This window comes from Cotesia typhae, unplaced genomic scaffold (genome assembly GCF_013202065.1).
Source record: "Cotesia typhae breed Kobodo isofemale line unplaced genomic scaffold, CoteBio_Ctyphae contig_27, whole genome shotgun sequence".
Lineage (NCBI taxonomy): Eukaryota > Metazoa > Arthropoda > Insecta > Hymenoptera > Braconidae > Cotesia > Cotesia typhae.
In genome coordinates, this window is record NW_027423733.1 from 2,659,510 (window position 1) to 2,681,613 (window position 22,104).

Genomic DNA, 22,104 nt, shown 5'->3' on the forward strand with positions numbered 1-22,104 from the left:
CTATAATTAACCAGTCAATCACTAAAGCATCGAACACCGATTAAAATCTGGATAATCCAGAAATTAGAGCTGACCTATCTGTTCACTAGACATTCAGTCACGACAAGAAATCTTTTGTGATTCATCCTTTTGTTGTTTCATTCCACTCTTCTTGCCACCGGCTCTGGTTTCGTCACTAAGGACAACAATGTGCTCTTCATCATCCAGCTGATTGTAATCAATCTATGAGTAGACTATTTACTAATACGAAGGTTGTAATGCGCACGACAGCTGTTTGTCACTAGCTAAATGGACACTGCTCCCGCAGCTATGTAAATCGCGTCATACGATATTGGCTTATAAGCAAGCGTCATCGCTATTAGAGCTTAACGATTCTAGAGACAAGGGTCAAGAAACTTTTCAATTTTCCGTCCCTGTTTGAATGTAAAATTTTACTTCAAGTCCTTTATCAAACAATGCGTATAGATATTAAATCATCAATTTGAATATGAATTCGTTGCATTGTATTACGATTCTCGATCATTTTAATTGGTATATTGGTTTTTTTGTTCTTTTAAGTTTCCAAAGTATAGCCTCTTCTCCGTTCTAGCATCATGGTGGATATCATCATGATTGAGAAAGATAACTTTCGTATTCCCCTCTGCCACTTTGAGCTTCTTGATATGATACTACTTTAATATTACAACTAGATAACTGCTAATGTTTTATATGTAGCAAAGTACCTCTATATAACATTAACTAGTTTGATCAAAAGATACTTGGACAAGTCCTGAGGGGTTACATAGATTTGGAAGCTTAAAAAAAAAATAATTTTTTTTTATCTCATTAAATTCTACAATATGTTTGTAATATCCTAAATTTTCAAGTCGATCGAAGTAAGGCTTTAGGAAATAGAGCTTGAGATTTTGACTCTCAAGACTAGTTGGTCTGAGCGCTCAAAACTTTAAACGATATTTTTGAAGTCAGTTGTCAAGATTTCTCGAAAACTATTGATCTGATCTTGATGAAATGTAGCATGAGTCTTTGAAATACTATTAACAAGAACTTGGTCGAAGAATTTAAACTTTTTTTAGCTGCAACTAATTTAAAAAAATCAAAATGTGTAGTCCACTGACTTTACTTTTCACCGTTGTGGGAAGTAATTTGCTAGCGGAATTTCATTGTTCCATCTTATGCAAAAAAATTCGTAGATTACGAAAATCATAATTAGAAAGCTGAAAATCCCCGGGTTTTTTAAATAAAAAAATATAACACTCGGGTCGCCAAGACACGGTATATTTTCTTCAAGTATCTTACTTATATTAATGTAAAGCCCTATTAATATTATAATTGAATTAAAGGGCGAAAAATTCTGAATCTGAATGAATAAAAATAAATCCCTAAAGTTCATTATATTCGCGTAAAAAATTGATGAAATTTAAAAAAAATTATTTGTTTACGTTTTATTACACGGTCGGTAAAAAAACTATGGAAACTGAGGTGGTGGCGCGCGCAAGCCCGGGTACAGTGGTTTTCATCTAAAATGTTCTCAACATTGAGTAACATTGAAATTTAATTGATAATAAAATAATTTGTCATAATAATAATAATAATAATAATAATAATAATAATAATAATAATAATAATAATAATAATAATTTCAGAGAATGTTCATTAAATATGTATCTTTAATGTAAAAAAGTTTGGATTCCAAATTTCATTTATCGTAACAAAAAAATCTTTGAAAACATGTCGTTTTTTCACGGAGTAAACCCATGTAAACCTCTTAAGCAAGAACGTAACAAAAACAGCAAGAAATCTGACGCTCCCCACTACGACATTCTAAGACTCTTTTATAAGAGTAAAAGTTCTTACTCTATTTAACGTATAAATCGTACTTTTTGAAAAGATTATAAGTAAGATTTCAAATGAGAATCGATGAAGTGCTTTATTTCCTATGTCTTAGTAAGAAAGAAGGGAGATATGTGCGCTCCTTAACCAAGAATGTTGTTAATTTCTTGTTGCAGACTAGACAAAATATTAATAAACACTTTGCTTTCAAAATCTTACTCAAGTATGGCGCTAGTCAGGACACACAGCCTTCATTGATTGTCTTAGTCAATAATTGTCCAATTCTTTACAAAAACTTTGTCAAGTACTCTGGCCAATATAAGAATCAATTAACCAGAAAACCCTCCTGAAGTGAGTTATAACCACAAACGAACTATGTAGTGAGGCTAGCGCCTACCCCTAAGGGAGTCAGAGTCTAAACTAGAGTAATACTGACATATTTAATATCCCATGGTATTGAATAATCTGTGTCGGTAGAATAAATTACTAATAGACGATAGGACACGATTATCTTCCTATATCTGATCCTCGGAAGGGAACTATCTATTTCTGAAAATATATCCTATCACTCTCCCTCAACGAAGTCATTAGATCTTGCCGGAGGCTCAACCAGAAAACCGATCTAATGCAAATTAATAGACGCTCATGGCATAAGGGCTATTATCTCCTATTATAATCGCTGGAAGGTTTCTCGTTGTTATTAATTGCCTTGGGCAAACTAACTAAAACACGATATAAACCGAGTGATAATTATTATCCTTAAATATTCCTTAGAAAAAATTGAATTAACTTTACTCCAAAAAATAATTTTTAAGGGGCACACCTAGTGTGAAATTTCGAAAAAGTCGATTTTTTTTTTTTTCATATTTCGGTAGATTACACCTTTAAAAATAACATATTAAAATTTCAAATCGATATATCAAATAGTTTTTGAGTTATAACATTTTAAAGAGCAGCCGCTCGGCAGCTAGAGTGTCATTAGCTGCGAGACGTACCTGAAGTATTGTTCAGAGTCTACTGTCTCTTCTAGCCCCTATAACACGATTCCAGTTTCTATTGTTGGCTCTCAGGTATACAAAAATATATCATTATAATAATTTCTACAAATTTCTAGAAATTTTTCGTTTACTGCCACGTAAATTATTTTCGGAGCCAGACACATTTAGTCTCATTGTGATCGTTGTATCGAGCGCATCATAATTTTACACGTGCTATTTTCTTGAAAATGAGTGATCAATCTTCATATTCAAATAAAAAAGGAACTCACAATGTTCCTAAGCATCGATCAATTGCGAAAAAACGCAAGTTTACCGGAAATAGATTTACATTTGAGCAATCTACTGCGAATACCAGTACGTCCGCAGAAAAGTTATTACAAAATAATGACAATAATGTTGTGATTGACCCATCTCATGGATATTGTATTTTGCAATTTTTATCAGTTTTTAGTGCAATTAGTAATTTAGTGGTGTGTAAAACCTGTCAAAAAAAAAGTTACTTTCAATCAAGCAAGTTCAAGAGGCCTAGGGTTCAAAATTGCTATTATTTGTGAATGTGGCAATTCGTATATTAATTCTGGACCAATGATTAATAACGCATTTGAAATAAATAAACGTATTATTGCTGTGATGCGTCTATTGGGCATCGGAATAAATGGGATAAATCTTTTCTGTGGATTAATGGATTTAGCATGCAAATTTTACGACCAAACTTTTGCGGGATGTTTTACGAATTTACAGATTGCAGCCGAAACTGTTTGTAAGCTCAGTATGCAGCAAGCTATAAATGAAGAAAAAGAGCTTACATTAAAGAAAGAAAATTCGGAGACAAATTTGACTGTTAGCGGCGATGGTACCTGGAAAAAACGTGGCCATACTTCCCGTTTTGGAGTAGTTACGCTGGCAGGAAAATACAGCAAGAAAATTCTTGATTCATGTGTAAAATCTACATATTGTCAGAGTTGTGTTTTTGGAAGAAAAAAAAGATAGCGAACCTGAAGATTATGAGGAATGGCTATCATTACACGATGAAGAATGTGATGCCAATCATAAAGGATCTGCCTCAAAAATGGAAGTGGATAGTGTAAAAGACATGTTTGGTCGTTCCATTAGTAAATATGGTGTAAAATATACCCGCTATATTGGTGATGGTGATAGCGCTACCCACAAAGGACTTATAGATTTGAATCCTTATGATATTCCTGTTGCTAAATTGGAATGCTATCTACATGTGAAAAAATAATGGGAACACGTTGCCGAAGTGTAAAGAACATTAATAAGAAATTAGGAGGAAAAAGTAAAACATCACAAAAGTTAACTGTAAATTTTATAAATAAACTCCAAAAATATTATGGTTTAGCAATTATGAGGAATCAAGATAATGTAGATGAAATGTATAAAGCAATCTGGGCAACATTTTATCATTTCTGTTCAACTGACAAAAACCCAAATCATAAAAATTGTCCAGAAGGCGCTGAAAGTTGGTGCGCTTATCGCCGCGCGGAAGCTGAAGGAATCACTAGTACATTTAAACACGATTACCTCCCACTGGATCCACAAGTACAAGAAGCTATAAAACCTATTTATGAAGACTTATCTCGATATGAATTGCTTGATAGATGTAAAGGTAACAATACTCAAAACAACAATGAAAGCTACAACGGTTTACTTTGGCACTTTTCACCCAAGCATCTTCATAATGGCTTCAAAACTATTGAATTGTCAAATAATTTTGCAACTGCAATATTTAATGACGGTTATTCGTCAATTTTGAAGATATTCAATGTAATGGGAGTGATAGTTGGACCTGCAGCAAGAGATTTTGCGGCTCTTAAGGACGACACGAGAATACGAATCGCTGATTATCGCCAAAGGGCTTCTTCAAAAGAAGGTCGATCATCTCGAAGAAAAGCTTCTTCAGCTGAACAAGCCCTTTTCGAAGAAGAAGAAGGTGTATTATATGGCCCTGGAATAGCAGATTAGCTGTAAATATGATTTTAAACCACTTATAACAGTGGAAACGATCATTTTATCTTTAAACGCGTTTTTCTCGAAACAGCATTTTCCGAATTTGCTGCAGTGATTACTCAAAAACAAATGATCCGATCACTATCGAATTTTTTTTACATGTTCTATATATAGTTCTCCGTACAATGACCTATCGATTTTTTGATCTGATCAAAAATCGAATTTTCGCAGGCCACAAACGACCAAAATTTTAGGTAAAATTCGACTATTTTTTTTAAAACGCCGCCATATTGTCAATTTTTGATTTTTTTATCGTAGGTCATTGTACAGACAATATTATCTAGTTTAACGAGATATTTTTTTAGATTTCATCCACGGAGAAGGCCGGAATCACTGCAGCAGTGAAGGACCTTTTTTTTTTCGCGCCGTTAGAGATCGACGATAACTTAAAAAATATTTAATTTTTTTCTACAAAAATTTCATTATGTATTCTTAAAACATGTATAAATATATTCTTAAAATTTTAAAATAATTGATAAAGTATTTTTTTTAATAAAAATTCCCAAAAATCACGTTTTTTTTAGGCCGTTACACTAGGTGTGCCCCTTAAGACCTTTATCGTCTTTATATCCATAAAAATTAAAGTTGTACATAAAAAATAAGAGAATAAAAAAAGAAAGATATAATAGTAATTTCTATCAGATAGCTAGTGTTACGTCCTGAGTGACACAATCACAATATTATGTTTATGTAGTTTCAAGTTTTAGAACTAGCTACTTAAAGCCTTCATTCAGGGTAACGGGGACCGCGCTAATCTGTATTTAAATGAATATTCGGGAGGATGCGATCTATAGAGATTTTTAAACGAATACCTGACAAGGAATGCTTCGAGCTACTTAACACTCACAAATCATTCTTTCCAACGTAAAAGTAATTGGTGGGGGTCGTAGTCATACCCATTCTACAATTTACACGACTGGAAAAAATTAAGGGATCAAAAAAAAAATTCTAAATTTTTGGGAAATTTTCAACAGGCCGTAATTTTGAAAGAAATGGTCGTACAAGAAATCAAAAAAAGGAAATTATAGCTCCAAGTGTCTAGTTTTTGGATTCAAACTTTAAAATGCTGTAGCGTCAGAGGTTTTTGAGTAATCTTGGAAAAACCAGCAACAAAAAAATTTTCAAAATTTTTTGGTCTACGGGCATGGAAAAATTTTTGTTTGCTTAACCACTATGAGTATACTTTCGGATACTTTCATCATTTAGCTTTGATTCCTTTTTTATAGACATTGATACATCCACTTCTCGCCGAGATATAGGTCTTAAAATTAAAAAGAATCATATCATCTTTGATTATCAATATCTCAGCAACCAATGATCGCACAGAAAGTTGAAGGTGAATTTCAAAAACTTGAATGGATTCCCTTTAAAGACTAGCTATTGCTTTTTGAAAAAAAAAAAAAAAAAAAAAAAAAAAAAACATTTTTCTTTTTGTCACATGAATTTGAAATGCAATAAAAAAAGGGCTTTTGGTGGATTTTTGGAAAATCAAGCGCTGGATCAAAAATATTGAGAAAACCAATAATATTAACTGTTCAACGTATTGTAAAGTGTAACCTTATTTTCTGAATGTATATGTAATTGTTAAATATCAAAAAATGAGTGTTTAATATTAAAAATTGCTCATTGACTGGAAAGAATTTATTTATTAAATGTTAAGAAATCATTTCCCAAATGATAAGAAATATTTCTTAAATACTATGAAATAATATTTAAGAAAAGATTCCTTAACTACCAAGAAATGTATCTTAAATACTGCTCGTTAGGAAATGATTTTTCAAATACATTGAAACCTTCTTAAATGCTTAGAAATCCTCCAATTAGTGTAGTTCCAACAATGACAAGTCATCAATGACAACATTGAATGAAAGATTTGTCTTGATAATGATGGTTATTACTCAAAATTGCAATATACTAAATTGTAATTCTTCGTAAGCCATAATTTATTATTGTATAAGCCAATTAAATGTTCGTATTGCATATTACGTAACTCATCACTGAGGCTATATTGCCCTACCGCTTAATCATATTACAACCAGCCGTTGAGGGATTACGGTCAGTGGCAGAAATGATGATAGTAATTTATGGGTTAAAAGGAAGATCGTATAATAATATCTTTAATGCTGAGTCAAGAGGATCTCGTAATTAACTCCAGATCGATCACCCTATAAAGATTACGCTGCACCAAATTTTTTTGTACAGAAAAAAATTAGAAAAAAATTACCCTTATTATTTAAAGCTTATACTGAATATTCCTTCACAACGCAATAGTACCAGTCAATAGATTTCTACTCGCGACATTGCTATCATATATGTAATGTTATAATCGATTTCTCTTTCACACTCTAATTCTTCAATAGAAGCATATGTCGCATGTGAAAAGCTAAAAGAGCACATTGCTACAGGTTAGTAGGGATTCATGCTAAAAGAGCACACAATAAAATCATTCAAAACGCAAAGATCTGTAAAAAAAAAAAAAACTCGAGCATCCTAAAGCTAAAAGGGTGCAAAAAAATCTAAGTTTTAATACGATTGAAACAATTCCTGATGCTGAAGCTGTACCCAAAAATATTTTCCGATAACTCTTTAATTTCATTTAATTCTTCTTAATCACCATGATTAATATCTTCATCATCATTTTGTTCGTTATCAATTTCGTCATTATTGTCACTTGATACATTTCCATCAAGAGCATCACTCAAAAAAAAGCTCTTTTCATCATCAATAGCTTCAGCTGCATTTTCAGTATCACTAGAAATAGTTGAACAATTTTGATCACCATCAATCATTTGAGCATTTTCATCTTGAAGCTGGAAAAATTCTCGATGTCTTCTAACTCGCAAATGCCCTAGCTCACGTTTAAAATACTCATGGTATCCAATAGACATTTTTAATATATTTCAAGTGCACAGTCAATTTATTTTAATTTCAATTTAAAACTAATTCGTAATTACCTATCTTAAAATATCTCAACACTGATAGTAAGTTGTTTCACAGAAATTTTATATTATAATCATACTCGAGAAAGAGAAAACGACGCAATGGAAATATTTTTGGACTTCTGCTTCGAGTAAAATAATAGTTAATTTTATTTGCCATCATTTACTAATCTACATATACGATATAATCGTTCGTAAGGAGTAAATTCCAGTCGTGCGTCGAAGCTGACACACACAATTTTTAACTTCCCGCTAAGAAAATCGAAGATTTTCAAAAATTGGCAAGTTATTGGCTTTACCCCGTTTTGCAAAAATCGAGATTCCATCGGATTTCAACGTTTGAAAGTCACAGGAAGCTTCCCTGACTATCCTCGTCGATCGCTGCCAATCTGGTCAAAATCGGTTGATTCGTTCGAGAGATATCGTGAACAAAAGAAAACCGAAAAAAAGTGTTTTTTCGGAATTACCCCGAAATTTCTTGTTTAATAAATTTAAACCTAGAGATTTTTTATAAAGCTTAAAAAAACGGCGTCGAATGCTGCCAACCACGTGTTAATCGGTTGACTCATTCAAAAGTTATTGCGGTTTAAAAATTCAAAAAATGGTGTTCTATAAAACTTCTATCAGACTTTTGAGCTCGAAGGATTCAAATGGATAGAAAAACTATCTCTCTGAGCTCGGGGAGCTCAAAATAATACACAAATTGTATTTTTTAGCTCGAAGAGTTCAAAAACGTCATAAATGCAATTTTAAGTGCCCACACTGATAGAAAATTTATGTTGACTAAAGAGATATTTTCTTGATCTAAGAATTTATCTTGGAAGACGAATGATTATCTTGCTTTAAGAATTTCATGTCTTGATTTAGATTTTCTTGGCTTAAGAGCTACATTATCTTCAATCGATACATTTAGTTTTTCAACCAAAATAACATTATCGTTTAAAAAACTTAAAATAATTCATCAAAGTATATTTCAAAAACTACATAGTCTTTAATTGTTATACCAAAAAAAAATTATTTCTTGGAAATAAGTAAATTAATGACTCAAAAAAAGCCATTCTCAAAACAAGTCGATAACATCTTGAATCAATGTTATCGCCTAGCTTGAACCAAGAGACAAAAATTCTTGAAAGAAATATATCTAGTTTCAAGAGCTCAAATTTTAAAGAAAAAAAGTTTCTTGAATCAAGATTGTTTTTCTATCAGTGCAGGTATGGAATTAGTGCGAAGTTACAGAGATGGCTTTCATGACGCGCAGTGCAGGAATGTCAACTTTCTGCCCTGCTAGTGTAATATACTATTGTTGGACAACTGAATTTTGGACAGGGCTCTTAGATTATAATATACTAAGATATTCCAATAGAAGAATGTAAAAAAACATTTTTTTCTATAAACAATATAGATTAAAAATAGCCAATTGTTATGTAAATTCTTATATATTAAAATATTATATGAAATAACCATTGGATGTATCGAATGAAAACAGAAAATTAATTTAACAAAGACTAAATTAAGCTTCAAACAGAACATATAACAATAAAATAGTCGGTTGAATTAATGAGCGCCAAAGCAATTTCTCGGTAAAACGAGTAATGCACACAAACGGAGGCGACAACACCCGACATTTCTAAATAAAGTTTGTAGATTTACAAAAGCTAATCGTTTCTTGACACGCAACTATGAATATCTTATGACTTTGAGTCATGAGATTATTATCATGAACCAAAGCAAATTTAAGAGTTTACACTAGTAATAGTTGCGTTATTGGGACTTTGCCAACTGAATTTGAAGATCGCAACAAAGAATAGCCAAAAAGATATGCTAATTGTAACTACTATAAAAATTTAGTCTTCATGACTTTACTGAAAAAAAAAAAAAAAAAAAAAAAAAAAAACTACCTATATATATTCTTTGAAAATGACTTATGTACGAGAAAAATTCAAAAACTTTTTTCCATATAAAATAATTTTTTGAATTTTTAACTTCCCGCTACAAAAATTGAAAATTTTCAAAAATTTTTCGAAAATCAAGTTTTCATCGGATCTCGACGTTTTAACGTCCTAGGAAACTTCCCTGAATATTTTCGCGATGATGCCCGTGTGTGTGTGTGAGTGTGTGTGACCCTCCTATAACTTTTGAACGGCTTCGGTGATTCCGCCGCGGCTGGTGCCATTCGAAAGGACTTGACCAAACTTAGATTTTGAATACAGTTTGAATCGATTCGGATCAGTAGATTTTGAGAAATCTCAAAAATAAAAATTTCGAAAAAACCGGTTTTTTTACATAACTTCGACATTTCTTTTTGGATCATTATTGAGGTAACAAAATAATTATTAGAGCCTAAAAAACCACGTCGATTGCTGTCAAGAAAGTGAAAATCGGTCAATTGGTTCGTGAGTTATCGTTGTCGAGAAAATTCTGAAAAAGTGAATTTTTCAAATTCTTCTAAAATTATTGGTTTAATCAGTTAGTGTTCAAAAGTATATTATAGAATTTAAAAAACTGCGTAGAATCCTGCCAACCGCGTGAAAATCGGTTCATTCATTCAGAAGTTATTGCGGTGTGAAAATTCAAAAAATACTCCTTATTAAACTGCTACCAGACTTTTGAGCTCGAAGAGCTCAAAAGCTTAGAACACCTAACTCTCTGAGCTCGAAGAGCTCATAATAACATATAAATTATGTTTTTGAGCTCGAAGAGCTCAAAAACGTCATAACAGTGCAATTTTAAGCGCTTAGATATGGAATTAGCGAGAAGTTGCAGGCATGGCCTTTAGGGTCAACCGTTTCCCAGATTTTTTTTTTTCGTTAATTTCCAACAATTATTCTATAACTTTATTACCCAAGTAAATGATTTTTGTTCGGCATGTTTGATTATTGAAACAAAACTATTTAAGCTGTTATTCACAAAAATGTATTAAAAAAAACAATTTTTTTTTTTTTTTTAACATACTCATGTTTGTATCATTAAATTTTAAAAATATATTAACTTTATTTTTCTATCAAAATAGAAATGACATTATCCTATTTAATGAAATAATAACAGCAGTTTACATTTTTATCAAATATATATTGATATAAATTAATAGCCTTGAAGCTATTAAATTCTTTTGAAATATCTAAAATATATACCTCAAATCTAAGTGCTCATTACTGATCAGTTAGTTGTAATACTAATTCGTATATATACAATTTTAAATTTTTACATCTTATAAAATAATATTCTTAATCAAAACAAAGACTAAAATGAAGTTATTAAAAAAAATTTTAGTAGTAATTGTTGTTGTAATGATTAATGCAATGCAAACTCAGATGTGTCTTGAAAAAGGAGAATCGGTATGTAAGAATATTTGTGAATATTAATTAAAAATGAGAGAGTGAATAAACATTTTCATTGTTTTTTTAGTGTCACGTTAGCCGAGGAAATTGTTGTTCTGGGCAGTGCGATCTAGCCTCTGATTCAAACTCTTATCCAAACTTATTTGAATGTAAATAATTAAAAGAAAGTATAATTTGGAGAAACTATTGTTAAATGATAATAAATGTCTCATTGAATAAAGTTATTTTAATACTTGACATTATAATCACTACATTTATACTGAATAATTTATTTCACTGGAACTGGAATAATATAAAAAAAGAGATGCGATATGTCACTGACAAGGCTTGATCGTTCGATATGCTCTCATATAATTAAAATGGAAATGTAGGTACAATACAAATAAGCTTTAGAATAAATAAAATGATTAAGTTTGGGTTATAACAAACAATATATAAAGAATTTAAAATTTATAGCTTTAGTGTAAAGAACGTTTCATACAACTGTGTACGGAATGCTTTTTACAAAAGATTACTCTAAATTCTGATTTATAGTAAGCTTAAGATTCATATTGGCGCCTAAAGTAATAAGGTACCAGCAAAACTTTGCGAAAGTAATTTATCTTCAAGATGACTATATACGACATATATCGGGTTCACTGAATGGTGCTTTATCTACCAAGGTAAAATTGACGCATTGGCTTTTAGTAAAACAATTCATTAAAGACAAAGAAAAAAGCGCAGCAGGGTATGCGAATATTACGTGGAACACTTTTTACGTACCTGACAAAACTATGACACAAATTGACGTCTAACAAAATAACCAAGATCTTTTTTCGGAAGAAAGGAAACTAAAAATGAACAACGTAACTAGGGATGTAACAAAGTTACTTCCCTGTTAATTCCAAAGTTAATTAGGTTACAATATAAAAATTAAAACTAAAATAGAGATTAGAGTTTTTCGTTATTCAATTGATTATAAATTTTTTACTGTAAGCTTTATAAGAAGATAAGTTTAAAGCTTATTTCAACTATTAATAGTTAAGATTTAAAAATATAATAGAATTTATTTTAATTAGTATCAAAAACATTAAAATTGACTTCAGAAAATAGATTAAAAAAAATAGGGGAAAGGGAGGGGGAAACGAAGTGGAGTGGGCAAACTGGAGTACCTCAAAAATTTCGTAAAAAAAATTGTTTTCATCCAAAAAGCTCTTACAATTTTCTAAAATATATTTCAACGTCATTTTCTACATTTGATAAGTTAAAAATTACTATTTGCTTATGAATTTTTGCTAATAAATTTTTTTTTCCGTAAGAGCGAGTAAACAAGTTCGTACAATCGCTATCATTAATGCCTGGGCACGTAACAAGTAAGTTATAACCAATTCCAACCCAGGCATTAATGATGGCGATTGTATACTATATATATTTTAATAAAAGAGAGACAGAGTCCAGTAATTTGTGACGCCACCACGGAAAGATTACCAACTACTGTATGGAGGGTCTTATTATGTGACTGAACAGAAAGTTTAGACATTCCCTCAATAGCGTAAGGGAATAATCCTTGGACTTGTGACGGAGAGGAAATCGAGGTCGATTCTTTGGTGATTCAGAATTATTTTTTCGGTGACCGAAACTTCTTTCTAATTTGAAAAATACAAAAAATATTATTATACAGTTCAACCAGGTTATAAGTTACATCAGATGATCTACTCACTCTCACGGCAGTTATATCTACATATGAAATTTTCCATGTGAGTAAAAGAGAGAAAGAAATATCACTTATAACCAGGTTGTACTGTAGTAACATAATTTATAACTTAATTTTTCTTGAAATGTATGAGACTTTGGGTAAGGTTGAACAGTACAATTCTTTAAAAAAAAATTTACAATGTTACATCGTATAAATTATGATATTTGAGTTCTGGTCGGGCACTACAATGTCCTATACTAAAAATTATGATGCTTTCATCGTCATTTTTCGTATAATTTTCTTTCCTTGTATAGAATAAGCTGGAAGTTGCGGGGATAGCCATTTCAGTTGACCGTTTTCTTAATTTTTTTAAAATTTTTTTAAGGAGTACCCCATTTTGCTCCTAAAAAATAAAAAAAATTTTTTGACGGTAACTAAAAATTTTTGTTTTTTCCTTCGAAAACAACCTAAAAAAATAAGATTCATCGTATTTTATTCCTCAATAACTTAAGATTTCCTTAAATATCCCGTTTTGCCTTTCTCCCTTTTCCTACACCATTATATTCTATTCCATATAAAGTATTAATATATTTAAGTTTGACATGCATTATTGATCAAGTTTTTTAACAAATGATATTTTGGCAAAAGTTTCATTTTATATTTTTCATTATTTTTGTGATGGTCAGAAAAAGCTTACCGGAACGTCAACTTAATCTATAAGATTATTGGAGTCGTCAGGAGACAAATTCCAATAAGACCTTGCCAAAAATCAAACTGATGCATTTTTTAAGTGAAAAAAATCATAAATTACTGATTATCTCCTAATTGCAGATATTAAGCCATCCTCTCATTTTCTGCTCGATATGACCAATTTGTTTTACGCTTGAAATCACCGACTGGCCGATAGCCAAGGATTGTCAACAACTTTCTACCACATATGACTTTATGATATTAGTAAATTTTCGAAATTAATTTTCGTCAATTTCCTTCTTTTTAGGATATAAATGTAAATAGTTCTATGAGCTTATGACTTGACTAAAAATATGAGTGATTATTGATAAAAGGAATTTTATTAATAAAAATTCAGCATTTCTTAATAATATTGATAGGTTAAAAAATAATTGATGGGAAGAGTGGGTTTGCCGAGTTATAAGAACATTAACTTTTTCAAACTTGGTAATTCATCCATTTAATTTAAATTATTTCGTCTTTCGCAAGAAAAACTGATAAATTTTTAATTACATTAGAATATTATTATTTCATTTATACTTGGATATTATTATCCTATATTAAAATATCTATATCACGATGTAACATATGAACCAGAAAGTAATTGATTGCAAAGTCAACAACTAGAGAAAGAGGTCTCGGCCCCAGAGAAACCTTCATGACCGCATGCGTGTTTTATTGCAACGACATGAAAAGAGATAAAATAGCCACGTAGATATAAAAAGCAGTCTTTTAAAATTAGAAGCCACTACACAGCAGCAAAGTTGAGACATCCACGAATATACACTTTAGCTTCACACGATTACAATACCGATGTTTTTCGACAAATAAACAAATTGACCAAAGAGTTCTTCTTCAATTATTTTTCACATTAAATATATTTTATAAAGACAAATATAACAATTAATACCAATGACGTTAATTGACTGAAATAAAATTTAATTGTGAATTTTTTTTATATTCTATATCTATTAAGCGCGAAATGTTGCCTAAAAGTAATAAATTGTTGATTTCATCTTTTAAAATAATTATATACAGTCGAATGGTTTCAAACTGTGTACGAAAACAAAGATAAAACTTAATCAAACAAATTTCAGACATTCTAAAGCTGATCAATGAAATACACTGTAAAAAATCCGGAGTGAATCGGGAGTGAATTTCACTCCCATTTCACTCCCATCACTCGGAGTTCCGGAGTGAAGTAATTAATCACTCCGCGTAGGTAGTGAATCCGGAGTTTTTGTTTGCGGAGTGATTCCGGATTTCACTCCGAAAAACATCCGCGTTCGGAGTTTTTAAAAAAAATAAAATAAGGATGAATTTTCGTTCTACAAAAAAATCTCAAAATTAATTTACTATAAATGATTGATTATAAATCAACAAATAATAATAATAATAATAATAATAATAACATTATATATTATTATTATTATTATATATATATATATATATATATATATATATATATATATATATATATATATATATATATATATATATATATATATAGCCATATATAATGTTTACTAATTATTATAATTATATTATTAAATTCTTAGTAATTTATTAATTATATATTAATAAATATAATTATAATATATATAATTATATAAGCCATATATAATAGCTAAATTTGTCATTAAAGACAAATTTTTTGGGAACTGGGGGAAATAAAGGATAAAGGGGGAAGGGGAGGACCTTTACTCAGTAGGAATTTTCGGTAACTGAAAAAGTAATTCGGACAGCCCAGACCGGGAATCGAACCCGGATCGTTTGGTTACGCGCCAAAGGCAGCTCTGGCGAACGCGTTTTCACATTGGAAGTGAAAACGCATTGCACGTAACCGGAGTTGTAGAGTACAAACGAGGGGTCTTCCAAGGCGATTCCTTGAGCCCTCTGCTGTTTTGCATTTCACTGCTGCCTATATCTGTTGCTCTCCGTAAAACTCGTGGGTACTCTGTGGGGCCTCCGGGTGATCGAAAATATTCGATCACCCATCTGCTTTACATGGATGATCTGAAGCTATATAGTGCTGATGAAGATCATCTACAAGCAGCCCTCAACATCGTAGCAGAGTACACACGAGATGTCGGAATGTCTTTTGGGTTGGACAAGTGTGCGGTCGTACATCTGGCGAGGGGTAAGTGCTCTGATACTGGTGATGATGTCGAGTTAGTAGATGGAAGTGTCTTAAGAAAATTAGACGCCGGGGAGTTGTATAGATATCTAGGAATGGAAGAGCACCGCATGCGTGCGGTCTCTGAAGTCCGAACAACTCTCCAGAGCGAGTATGTTAGGAGACTCCGGAAAATTTGGTCCTCCGAACTTTCCGGCAAAAACAAAGTCTCAGCTACTAACATGCTCGCTGTCCCAGTCTTACTATACTCTTTCGGTGTCCTGAAATGGGCCCGAAAGGATTTACGAGATCTCGACATCAAAACCCGTAAGATCATTAATATGAATCGGAGCATGCACCCCAATTCATCAGTCACCAGATTATACCTCTCCCGGTCCATCGGTGGGAGAGGTTTGCAGAGTTTGGAGCGGCTTCACGACCGTTTGGTCCTGGGTTTAACACACGAAGTTGTCAATTTCACTGCACATGAGGATGACTTTCTTATGCAAATTGTACATAAACATGAAAATGCGCATAAGGGGTCATTCTTGTATAAAGCAGCAATATATGCGGCAAGAACCCTTGGTCTTGGAGAAATAAACGCTCTTATGGAACTCTGAAAGGAGGAATTTAATAGCGTCATCAGGAACACCGAAGAAAAACTACTCCTTGGCGAACTGATGGACAAGTCCATGCACAGCGTGTTCTTTAAACACGTGCGTGATCATGGCTTGTCCACCCAGCTGACGTTTTCCTTCTTAAAGTCAGCTGGCCTGATGTCCGAGACTGAAGGGTTCATATTTGCCTGCCAAGATGGTGTCATTAACACTCTTGAGTACCGTAGCAAGGTGCTCCAGGTGCACCTTCCGGACACGTCCTGTAGGAGGTGTAGACAACATCCGGAGACGCTTATGCACCTTTTGTCGGCATGTCCTGTGCTGGCGAGAGGTGCATATATCCAGCGTCACAATGCTGCCCTGAGAGTACTGTACTACTATCTTCGTCATTGCTACGGTATTGACGTGACACCAGTGCTGCCTTATTTGCCAGGAGATATTCCCCAGGTTGTTGAGAATGACAGTTGCAAAATTTATTGGAACATGCCATTTGCAACAACCCGGCCGATAGATCACAACAAACCTGATATTGTGCTCTTCGACAAGGCCACTCGTGACATTTATGTCATTGAGTTCTCGGCCCGGGCTGAATACAACATCTCAGCCTAAGAAGAGCACAAAAGACAAATATATCAGGATCTCCCGTTTGAAATTGGTAAGTTTTACCCAGGTTACCGTGTCAAGCTTGCTTGTCGTCCTGATTGTTGGCGTCCTAGGAGGGATGAAACAGTCTTTTGTATCCTCACTTGCCAAAGTTCCAGCTTGCTCATCAAAAGCTGAGTTCTTGGCAGTTAGGATGCAGAAGGCTGTTATACTTGGTTCTCTCCGTCTCTTAAGGGAAATGACTTTGGCCTGTTGTGATCACTAACCGCCTTGTTGTGCGGAGTGGTCCAGCAGTAACGGATGGAGCTCAGGCTGGGCCCTCGGAGAATCGGACTCCGGGGATAACCCCCCTGAGCATTTAATAACAAAATAATAATAATAATAATAATAATCTATATTATTAAAAGAATAAGTAAAATTTTGTGGCCTGTGTATTTATATGATGAAATGGGTTTTTATGGTTAAATTTGGTATCCTAGGAAAATTCTTGACTTGGAGTTGTGCCTTTTCATGGTTTCATATTATTCTCACCAATAGCCAATTTATTATGATAAGTATTTACTATTTAGACTGCAGTCGAAAATACTCTCTCGATACATAATTAAGAAATGACCTTGCATCTCGTGAGCTATTAACATTTTTAAAGATATAAGCTTACCCCGACATTACACTCATCGAGACCTTTCATTTGAGTACCCACATTAATTTTTCATATATTTATATATATTATATATATGTATTTATGAAAAATATATCAAAAATGCATGTGGGTACTCAAATGAAAGCTCTTAATGAGTGTAACATCAGGATGAGCTTATAGCTTTGAAAATGTCAATAGTTAAGAAATGACATTGTATCTTGTCAACTAATAATATTTTTAAAGATATAAGCTCATCCCGATATTACACTCACCAAGACCTTTCATTTGAGTACCCACATCAATTTTTAATATATTTATATATATCATATATATGTATATATAAAAAATATATCAAAATGCATGTGGGTACTGAAATGAAAGCTCTTAATCAGTGTAACAGCGGGATGAGCGTATATCTTTAACAACGTCAATAGTTAAAAAAGTACAGTGCAATTCTAACAAAAATCATTATTTAATAAAGCAAAATTTTATCTAATTATAATTAATTTATGAAAAAAAATTATAAAAACATTATAATAATAATTAAAATTAAATATTATTAAAAATAATAAATTAAATTTTTAATAATTAAATATAAAAAGGGTTTATAAAAATATTTTCTTTACAAAAATTTATTTATTTCTAAATTCATTTATTTTGGGAGTGAATGCGGAGTGAATTTTATTATTAATCAAAATTAACTCCTTCACGGAGTAAAGATCACTCCCGCTGGGAGTGAATCAATTAAATATCATTCATTCCGCGTTCACTCCGCAAATTTTTTACAGTGTAACAACAGTTAAAATATTATATAAATTGTAACTTTTTTATGTATATATTTTTGTTATTACTTTCTCGAACATTTTACTTCTGAAAGTTATAAAATTCTTGGTAAAAACGACGCTCATGATAATACTCATTTTCCAAAAAACGATGAAACCAAAACTATTGTTACGTCATAACGATATTTTATTATTTTTTAACATTTAATAAAAAAAAAAAAAAGGAGGAATCAGAATAATAAAAAAAATACATTAAGTGTCTCGTCCGGTCCCTCAAAAATTTTCCCGTCATTGGCCGGTCCCAGATTTCAAGGGCTTGACCCTAAATACATGAATAAATGAAAATTTTATTGCGCTTTGTATCACTAAATAAGATATGACAAAAATAAGTAAAAGCCAAAAAGAATAAAAAAAAAAAAATCTAAATACATAAGTAAATGTAGAACTTTTTAAAACATTTTAGAATTAACTAAAATTAACAGAGATAAGAAAAAAAAATGAAAAAACAATTTCTTTTTTATTTTTTATAACTTAAAAAAATAAAGATAAAATATTTAGTGATGCTCAGACAACCAATTTTAAACGATAAAATTTTAAATAATAACAAAATAACAAATAGATACAATTAATAATGAAGAAATATTAGTAGAATATAAATAAATGGTTTAGTTCTAAATTGCAACATAATCCAGAATCTCATAAATAATAAACCAACGATTAGTTTATTCACTAATAAATCGGAATAATAAAAATGTTAAAGAGTATGAAATAATTATGTACAACTGTGTGTGTGTCGACGACTATATAGATCTATAAATATGATAAAATTAAATTTGTAAACAGTGAATTTGTAAACTTTAAGTTTTTAAACCATAAATGCTTTGTCAATGTACGTTTTGTTTAAATTAAATTCAAAAATTAACAATTATATAAAAATATCAACTATAGACAACCGCACCATTTTCCTTGATCCTTCTGAGTTTCCGGTCTAGTGGTTGAGAAATACCAGAACCAGAATAAATCAATTTACGCCCAAAATTTGGACGTAACACTATCATTCATTGCATAATTCAACTGATTACATAACGCATTTGATTGAGGGTTCAAATTTTCTTTTTAAATCCTGTGATGTGGATACTGATGAGTCGACTTGAAGACTGTTCTTTCGGGAGAATTCCGAACGACTTTCAAGTAAAATGAGTCATTGCTCGGCAAATGGTAGGACTACAGATTGATAAGGACATTATGATGAAACATTCAATTCATTACTTGACTATCGAAGAAGAATATCCTGGAACAATTTATTCTGATAAACAAATTTTTATGGATTTGATAAATTCTGAAAAAACCAATAACCTTTCTGGAAACCCTAATTCAGTGAACAGACTGAAAATTTTATTCATACGAATAAAAGTTTTCATCTTTATCTTTGTAACAATAAGTTGAAGAGAGGGGGGGGGATTGTTCAAGCTTCTGTCAGTATCATTCAACAAAATTTTTTGGTAATATTATATTAACTATAATTTAGTTTATTACTATTTTTGTAATACCGGTACCTATGTTTTAATACACTTTAATGATGTCATTTGGCTCGGCATATTTTAATCTGAATAGTCTTATTCCAATTCGTTGTGATGCACAGACGCATTAGTTAGCTAAAACTCTACCATGTAGTCAGATCATTTATTTGGGTTCCGGTGGGTGAGCAATGCAGTGATTCTCCATGCAAATAGTATAATTGTTTTGTTGGGCGTTTCCGAATCATGGAGTTCATAGAAACTATTCTGTAAATTACAAGAGTTCAAAGTTTTGATAAATACACAAACCTGATTGATTACCTGTTGTTGTAATATCCATAGAGTATATAATTAAAACTTTGTCTAAAAACATTAAGCTCATCATGAAACTTATTCAGGAACATTTAATCACACTGCTCATGATGTAATTTTACTATAATTTTGCTACATTACGCTTTAATAAGTTCCTATCCGTAAATGCCAAACTAACACTATTAAAAGAATTGTTTGAAAACCTTTTTAACATCAATGACTTACTTTCTTATCTCATTACTCTAATAACACTGGCAGCCTTCATCGGATTCTAATGAAAATAGATTGGCCCATCATTAGAGCGATTACTTGGATTGAGCTCTAAAATGGACTAAATCGATTAATTATCTGAGAACTAGGACCAATTTAATTTTCCTCATTAATGTAAAATGATATTCTCCTATGACTCATCATATAAAAAGTTTTTTGGCGACAATACCGATTGGAAAAGTATTTTTCGAAAAAACTTGACTCTATCAGTCTTTGATTTCGTTTCATCTATTATATTATTTCAGAATAACCAAACATGAAATAAAGATCTTAATTCATGTGAAGTATTACTGGACTATAATATAATTGTAGAATATTTTGAAGTATCCTATACTATAAAATTAGAGACTAAAGTAAAGTTAGTTTAGTATCGAAATTCTCGAAACTAATCGAAAGAATGGACCCTTATTCCTTATTGATTTAGAATTATAGCGCGCAATTTAAATTTCTAGTACAAAGAAAAAAAAACTAACTTGAATTAAAAAAAAAATTCTTGAACCAAGAAAATAAAATTGAAGAGTTTCAGTAATCATACAAAAGTGGAGCTTCACCTATTTTAGATAAAATTGGAATAAAATAAATAATCGAAAAATTGATCTTTTTAAATATATATATATATATATATATATATATATATATATATATATATTTTTTTTTTTTTTTAATTGTTTAAAGTCGCATAAACTACTAAGGTCATGAGCGACTACGGTAGGGGGTAAACTTTTGAGATTGGAACTCGTTTTATTTTTTGGGCTGAGCAGAATAATACGCTTAAATATTGAAAATATTCATTGATGTACGCCGGACTCGAAACCGGTCCAATGCTTTGGTAAGCAAGGGCCGGATCTGATAGGCTATGAAAATTAAATACTTCGATGTTTTTCAACTTCCCGCTAGGAAAATGGAAGATTTTCGAAAATTGGGAAGTTCCCATACAAGAAAATACACCGGAGCCAGATTTGGGCCACGCTTGGCGCAATGCTGTCTATCTCTGGCCCATGCTTGTAAACCCGCTTTGGCCTAGCCATGTAAGTGTGGAGTGATAACAGAGTGCCAAGTTTGGTTGCCAAGACTGGTTCAAGTTCTTAAGCCAAAGCAAGCCCAGGCTTATTCACCAATGTAAAATTTACAAAAAGAAGTAGATTATAAAATATATCTAGAATTGAATTGTTTAATGTTAAACCAAATTAGTATTAAGAACCCAATTTCGAATAAATTGAATTCTCTGAAATAAAATAGTGAAATTCTACGAAACGGTTAAATTATTTTGTATGAAATGAGTAGTTGTCAGTTGAAATGATAAGAAAGGAAATTTTTAATTGTCATTGATTTTTTTCAATTTTGATGTTGAGCTAACGTAAATAGACGACTTAACTCTTAATTTAGACCTAACTTTTGCTAATTATAGAAATAACAGAACATTCGCATTTGCCCTAACCGAGATTCGCACCCGAGCCGCGCGCTTGCTAGGTCAATAAGTAACCCCTACGCCGTACGGCCGGTAAGTTAACGCACATCTCATCATTGCTATAAGCTAAATCTATATAGTGACGGAGCGTGACAGTTTATTATTTCTATGATGTATGTTATTTAATATTGTATTTTGATGAAAATTATATATTTTTTACAAATGTTGATAAATTAAAAAAAAATTAAGAAAACAGTTGACCAGAAGGCCATTTCTGAAACTCCCCGCCAATTCCATACTTA

General features: G+C 31.6%; 2 protein-coding genes across 15 annotated transcripts in view; one reads left to right on the forward strand and one right to left on the reverse strand.

Annotated features, from left to right (window-relative positions):
- Slo (calcium-activated potassium channel slo) overlaps positions 1 to 22,104 on the reverse strand; it is a 213,314-nt gene that overhangs the window by 169,552 nt on the left and 21,658 nt on the right. The gene's annotated exons all lie outside the window — the stretch shown is intronic.
- Positions 4,134 to 5,400, forward strand: LOC141525807 (uncharacterized). 2 transcript variants are annotated; one of them, XM_074240444.1, is made up of 2 exons: positions 4,134 to 4,813; positions 5,162 to 5,400. In XM_074240444.1, exon 1 carries the CDS (start codon positions 4,194 to 4,196, stop codon positions 4,809 to 4,811), a length of 618 nt encoding a protein of 205 aa, XP_074096545.1. In that variant the 5' UTR covers positions 4,134 to 4,193; the 3' UTR covers positions 4,812 to 4,813; positions 5,162 to 5,400. The 2 variants fall into 2 exon arrangements, 1 of the variants encoding a protein (XP_074096545.1); XR_012478906.1 differs by having other exon boundaries at positions 4,145 to 5,050.

Bases quoted from the DNA above. Each gene is read 5' to 3' on its own strand.
- LOC141525807 (XM_074240444.1), top strand. From the start codon at position 4,194: ATGAGGAATCAAGATAATGTAGATGAAATGTATAAAGCAATCTGGGCA.